General features: G+C 45.4%; 1 protein-coding gene across 1 annotated transcript; it reads right to left on the reverse strand.

The window, feature by feature from the left end:
- Positions 1–205: 205 nt before the first annotated feature.
- Positions 206–6,091, reverse strand: CISH (cytokine inducible SH2-containing protein). The gene is made up of 3 exons (XM_009891257.1): positions 6,045–6,091; positions 1,195–1,421; positions 206–708 (listed from the first exon to the last, which is right to left on the reverse strand). Exons 1-3 carry the CDS (start codon positions 6,089–6,091, stop codon positions 206–208), a joined length of 777 nt encoding a protein of 258 aa, XP_009889559.1.
- Positions 6,092–6,901: the final 810 nt, after the last annotated feature.

Genomic DNA, 6,901 nt, shown 5'->3' on the forward strand with positions numbered 1-6,901 from the left:
GTGTCCCATTGTTCACTGAAACAACCAACTCCTCCCTGGCGCTGGAATGGATTTAGAGAGAAGGGGAGAGGAAAGATGGATGCAGTCTCTGCTGATAATCAGGTCTGTACTGTGCCCACCTGACGCCGCGCTTTAGCGGGACAAAGACGCAAAGTTCTCTTATTTCTGTCCCTGTCTGTCATGCCTGAGATATAATGGCCACGCTTCAGAGTTGGAAAGGGTATTGCTTCAAATAGTCCCCCATCCGCCTAGGTAGAGGGAGCTGGTCCACGTCAGCTGTAGACTTGTTAATCCGTAGCCGGCAAAGGTGCTGTAGACTGGGGATGTTGTCTTTGCGGCTGAGCGGTCGGATGAGTTTCAAGTGTACTGCAGCTGCTGCCATCTCTTTTTGCATGGGAGGTAGAGGAGATGGAGGCGGGTAAGGAGCCTCGTTCTTGCTTTCCATTGTGCAGGACATGACATAATGCTGGATAAGACTGACCACATCGGGAAAGGCCAGGATACGAGGTTTGGACAAGTAGTTTGAGTCCAGCCGGAACTTGCTGTCAGTGTATTCGATGCGCACGTTGGTGGGACCTCGATTTGTCTTGACAGAGAGTGTGAACAGGTAGCTGGGGTGGGTGCTGTCCCGTACCAGGAAGGTGCCCTCAGGCATCTTTTGGAGATGCTGCTTGGCCTCGCTGGCAGTGATAGATCCCCAGTACCAACCTGGAAAAGCATCCCAGAAGGAACTTGTTAGGGAGAAAAACATATTAAAGGACTGGCAGTGTATTTAGGGAAACCTCGAAGCCTACTGAGTTCCAGGCCTGGGAAGCAACCAAGTAACTTGGTAAGACCTTAAGAAATTAAGACCATGTCAAGTTCTAAGGGTTTCCTACCTATGCTTGTCATTGCTGTGCTGGGGCTTGGGATGGGGATGACTACTTTTGCAGCTTTACAGAGAAAGAGAGGGCTTTTTGCATTTCCTTCTCCTGATTCAGTTATAAAAGACAAAGCTTTTGCTTAATAAATTACTTCATTATACAGGTTTGTGGAGGCTGAAAATACACTTGCTGCATCCACAAGAGTCAGCCATGGCTGTGACAGAAGCAGGTTCCTATCTGAAGGGGCATCAGGAGATTCTTCCTGGAGCTCAGATTGCAGAGTTGGCTCCCTGTTCCTTCCGACCCCGTGACTTTGTGAGTTGAGCCTTACCAGATTCTCGTAGATAGGAGAAGGTTTTTGCAATGCAGAGAAGGTCTTCTTCAGGGTCTCGCGTCTGGGGTGGGTTGTTGTCTGGAACTGGTGCTGCAAAGGCAGGCGCAGACTCCTCCTGGAAGGCCATAACTGGGAGAGGCTGCATGATCGGCTCTGACAAATCCACCGCGATGCCCCTGAGTGACAGTCTCCTGATCTTCTCCTCCGCCAGCAAAGGATGAGGTCTGAAACGAAGGGCATACTCTGCTGTTTTTCCTTGCCTTGAAATAGGTTGCAGCATCTGTTCAGAGCATGAGGCATTGTACTACAACATGTTATGTTTTATAAACAGATCCTCAATATGATTATGTTTCAAACAGAGAGAGTCAAGAGGGGAAAAATTATACAGCTAAAGATGAGCCCATAGAAACAGGGAGAGTTGGCCTCTTTCACCTTGCAATAGGTGGTGTGTCTTGCAATTAAGGTTGATTTGAAACTTGATATTTTTAGGTGTTGCATTTTAATATGTAGTTTCAGAGGCAGTAGGGTTCATAGCAGCGTTACAGCTTCACTTGCATCATTACAATATTGGAGCATTTATTTTTCTGCCAGTGGGCTTGTTAGTCATTTACTGTAATATAATTAGAAGGAGAACTAGGAATAGCTAGGTATGTACAAAACAATAGGTTTTGTCCTACCCACTTTCTGCTTAAGGTTGACCTGATCCTAAATGTGTCTCTTAGATCTTATAGTAGAATAACGGGAATTCTTGTTTTAGCCAAGCCTCTGCACTACACAAACCTGGTGTTCAACCACACGACAGAGATCTCAGTGCGACTGTAATCCCTGCAGGATTACAGCAGTAGGAGGTTCTGCCATGACTGGGCTGCTGTGAACATTAATCCCTCTGTGGCCTAGAGAGCGTTAGTGTAGCCATTCAGCATCTAAGTGCAGTTTCAGGAAGCCTGGAGCTCTCATGGGCCATGGGTGCTCCTTCTCTGCAGCATGCTAAAGGAAGGCAGAGCTCCAGGGGGAGGATGGTGTTGGGGAGCCAGGGAAGTCTTCATTCCCAGGCAATCTCCTGAGCAAAACCATTAGTTTCTGTCTTTTCTTCTAGGCTTTTTGCCTTTGTATGCCCTGTACTGCTGCATGTCCTGTGTTGGACAGGGGGTTGGACTAGATGATCTCCAGAGGTCCCTTCCAACCCTAACCATTCTGTGATTCTGTGATTCTGATATCCCCCACAGGCACTCACTTGCTTGAGACGTTCTTTCAGACACGTATAAAAAGATGGCTGAGTTTCCAGAGAAATACAACAGTCCTCAACGTGAGACTGTCACAGCACCATTGGAGCTGATGGCGATTGCAAAGGCAGCAGCCACCTCCTCCCACATCACTGAACAAAGAAGCTGAAGGAGACTCTGAAATCATAAGCAGTTCCCTTCAGATCTTCCTCCTTCTCTGTGCTTTATGTGGACAGTCACACTTTAGGTACATACATAAATGTGTTGTAAACTGATCTGCACCTGATCATAGCTACACTTCTCAAACTGCCAAGCCTGAGGTACTATGGGATGGGGAGCAGGAAGAAGAGATTTGGTGGAAAAGTAGATTAGAGATAACCTGATCAGTTCCCTGACTAAGAAAACCCTGTAGATTTGGAGTAAGGTTTTTGTAAAAGCACTGGTAAAATTTAATCTACGAAGAGACACTTCTTGCCCATGTAATATGTGGCAAAACCCCACTATTCTGTTGATATTTAGAAAAGAACATTCTTCTTTTTTCCATATGTCAAATCAGGACATATGAAGAAGGGTATCTACTTGGCATTCATGGTATTTGATCCTCATTTCTTAATTTCTATTGATGGGTAGGAAGCCAAACCTAATAGAAGTGCTGGACCTTGTCTTCACCAGGCACCCTTGATCACAGGGACTGTGTTTTCAGTGGCTTTCACAGAGCAACGGATCTGAGTATACTTTTATACCTGGAGGTCGCTGTTGGGAAACCTCTGAGTTCTCTTTTAAGTCCCACCTGAGCTACATTTGAGGGCTCTGTTTATAATGATATTTGGGTGTCTCCCTCTTAATGTCACGGTCTTCACAAATGTCTAGCTACCTGCCTTCTTGGGGAAAGGAGATTCCTCATTCTCTATTTCCCCCCTTTTTGAACAAGGATGACTATAAACCAGATCCTTCGCTGTACTGAACCTAATATAATAGTTCGTGCTGTGGAAAGAGGGGGTTATACAGGACTGTTGGCAGAGCGCTCTCAGGTTTGTTCTTATGCCGACTGTTCCCTGAGCTGAAAATGTCTGTGAGCGATGTTAAGTAGAATCAGTCCTGCACCGCTCACTGCCCACTCGCTCCCCAGAGCTCGAATACTGCAGTGCAAATTCCAATTCTCTCTGAACTATTTTTCTCCTGGAAAATTTTTCAGGCCTACCCTTTGGGAAAGGTTTTGAACATGAAGAAAACTTTTCTGGTTCCTAGCACAGAATTACTTTTTCTTCTTTTTATATACCTGCTTTAGAGAGGAAATTAGGAATTGGCTAAGAGGCTGGGAAGGAAGGGAGAGATAGCAAAGCTATGTGGGGAAATGTACTCCTGTTTCATTGCAGAAAGCTCTTTATTCCAAGGGCTGTACCAGGTCATAGTTTGGTCCACCAAAGGACACATCAACTATGTGAATTTGTCAGTAGGTTTCTTTTATAGAGCCACTGTGGTGGGTCTCGCTCAAGCGGAGACCGTGTGCTTGAGATGAGGTTTCCCACTGCGCTTGCCCTCTGCTGCCCGACCCTTGCTGCCACCAGAAGCTGAAGGAGCCCAAACCCCATGCACTCACTGTGGAGATTCTCCCACTGCAGCCAGGGAAGAGCCTTGCTTATACTCTTCCTATCTCTCTTCTACGTACCTGCCTTATGCCCCTCTCCCCCCTGCAAGAAGTCCCAGTGCAGCTGTAGCCTCAAAGGAGCACAGTGGGATTAGAAATTCTCATAGACCGGAAGGTGGTGGTGTCCTAAACAATTTTGTACATAGGTTGAAGAAAAATGAGCTGCTGCTGTGACCAGAGTGGCTCTAGGCACAGGTAAGGGAGAGCAGAGGGATCAGCGAGTAATGGCAGACTACAACTTTTAATGCAAGTGCATTTGCAAGAGGGATAAGAAGAGTTTGCGGGGATAAGGACGTATTGAAAAAGGTATGTTGATATGAAAAAGTCAGCCCTTTAATGGGGCAAAGTAAGTATTTTGAAATAATTAGTGCTTGTAAGAAAGAAAATAGAGGAGAGATGTGGAGGATCAGGACTGAACAAAGTGTTAGTACAACAGCTGCGATGAGGAAGAAAACAAACATACAAAATTTGGCATGTCTAGCTGGTAGTCTGTGTAGAGTCTGGAAAGAAACAGCAAATGAACTTCCCTGTGCCTTGGCAATTAGTGTTTCAGAAAGCCTTGGAAAGCCAAGAAAGTTCAAGAGAATCAGATGTGTCTGATACCATTTAGTGTTAGCTTTGCAGTTACTTTGCTGATAAGCTAAAACTTTGTAACACAGTACAAATAGTACAAGAAAAAGTGTGTCGAGCTGCTCTCCCTTCTGTCAGCCACGGCCCAAGACTCCCATGGGAGCTTGGGCTGACTAGGAGGCAGAGTACGGAGTCCGGGATATATGAAATCCTAGAGGATAATGAAAACTAAGCAATAAATGGTCATAAAAAATAGATGTTAAGAGACAACCATCTACACATCTGGCTACACAAGTTCTTAGTGGGTGAAGGGAAGCAGTAGCTGTGGTATGTTAACCCTGAAGAAAAGCCTCAGATAAGGGTTTCACAAAGATTAAGTTGAAAAATGAATTCCCTTTGCTGTGGCTGTAGGAACTGCAGCAGTAGGCTGAAAATGAGAGCAAAACCAAACCCTCTTGAGTAGTAGGAATGTATTGGTAAGCGTGAGCTCTGCTTCTCTGTGGAACAGATTTTGGGGGGAAATGGCAGAAAAATCCCCACACTTTAGTCATTTAAAGCAGAGAAGGCAAATGCTTTGCCTCTGAGGAAAATCCACAGAGGGCAGGTGGGATGGGCAATCCTGACATTACAGCTCAGGCTGAAACAAATGCTGACACTTCCCAAATATGCAGCATGTGTAAAAATGCTGGGTGATTCCTGCAGACAACGTATTTGCACACGCTGATGACCTGAGCTGATCATACAGACACCGAAGTGCCAACACACCAGTACCAGACACCAATACTGGAGAAGGGACTTGGATGTTACCTGTTCTACTGAACAGAGATGGTGTAACTATATATGTGCCCCCTATGGCTTTCATTCTACAGAATGCTGTGTATGAGTAAGTCTGTATATATGTACATACATTTAATCCTACCCCTAAAAGCAATATAAAACCAAAATTATGTGTTTAGCATAAATATTTGCTTAGAAATAGACAAAAACATCTGAAGTCTGGGGAAGTTTTTCCCTGTAAGCAGTTTGTTTCCACCAGGACATTAGAGAACTCCCACAGTCTCGGGCTTGTGTCCCCGCTGGTGCTGCACGCACACCACTGAACAACACACTCTGAGCTTTTACTAATTTTTACTCCCCCAAAGACTTTGAATGCCATGTAGCTTTTCAGCAACAGAAAGCACGGAAATCAGGAATACTTTACAATCCCATGATTTTTGGCCATGGAATCTGAAAAGCAGACGGGCAGGACACACACGCACAACTCAGCACTCGGCCAGCGTCCGTCATTCCCATTCCATTACAATCACACATGGCAACTCGCACAAGCTGAAAAACTGTTCCACAGAATCTTACTAATTACAATTATCGAACCACAGCTTTTAAAAGAAGGCTGCAAAGTATCTTACCCCTGAACACAGAGGATCATGTCACTCCTGGACCAAGGGAAAAGCATTAAGTCTTCAAGAAGGTGGGAAATGCTTTCTCCTCTTCTCTTTTTCTCTTCTTGTCGCCTTCTTCTTGGCTTCCCAGAAGGAGCAGGCTAGTTCCAGCCTAAAGTTAGGGGTTCGCGGTAAGAGAAGGCTGGAGAGTCCCAGCAGAGCCCTTCCGCAGGAGGTTGTGTTTCAGACACAGAAAAAGCTGAGCAGGAGGAGGATCGGGCTGTCCGAGAAAGGCTTTGCGGCGTGTTTAGCAACTTTGGCCAGGAAAACGTGTGCACTCTCAGTGCTTTAGAAAATAAAGTATTCTTGTTCTGCTTTTTAAAAAACGACGACAAAAAAAGTTTTGAAAATAACCAGAGAAAAGGGAAATTACATATATTTAAAGAGGAACTAGTCTTCCTTCAGAGCAATCTTTTAGAAAAAAAAAATACACAGAGCACTCTGAAATAATAATAAATAGATCCCAATAAATACTGTCTCCCCGAAGGCTTTGGGGCAGAGAGGCGGCAGAGCAGCAACCTGCGTTTTCACTGACTCCGCGAGTAATGAACCTCCGAGGAAGAAAAAAAAAAAAAAACCACCACCACCCAACCTACTAAGTAATCTTTTGTTTGCCCCTTTTAATCTGTTCCAGGAAGTGAGGGATTCCTGGAATCGTATTGTATTCACATCACTCCGCCGATATCAGCCACGCGGAAAAAAAAAAAAAAAAGAGAAGGTATAAATAGATGTGTCCATAACGGCCGCCTTGATGTCAGCGCCGCTCGCCGGGGGAGGGGAGGGGAGCGGAGCCCTCCCGGGGGGGAGGAAGGGAGAGGAGGGGA

The sequence above is a fragment of the Charadrius vociferus genome, unplaced genomic scaffold (genome assembly GCF_000708025.1).
Source record: "Charadrius vociferus isolate BGI_N301 unplaced genomic scaffold, ASM70802v2 scaffold758, whole genome shotgun sequence".
Lineage (NCBI taxonomy): Eukaryota > Metazoa > Chordata > Aves > Charadriiformes > Charadriidae > Charadrius > Charadrius vociferus.

Coding starts and splice junctions, on each gene's coding strand:
- CISH (XM_009891257.1), bottom strand. CDS start 6,091: ATGCTTTTCCCTTGGTCCAGGAGTGACATGATCCTCTGTGTTCAGGG. Junction 1,422..6,044: donor ATGATCCTCTGTGTTCAGGG/GTAAGATACTTT, acceptor CCTTCGTTTCAG/ACCTCATCCTTTGCTGGCGG. Junction 709..1,194: donor CTCCTATCTACGAGAATCTG/GTAAGGCTCAAC, acceptor ATGCTTTTCCAG/GTTGGTACTGGGGATCTATC.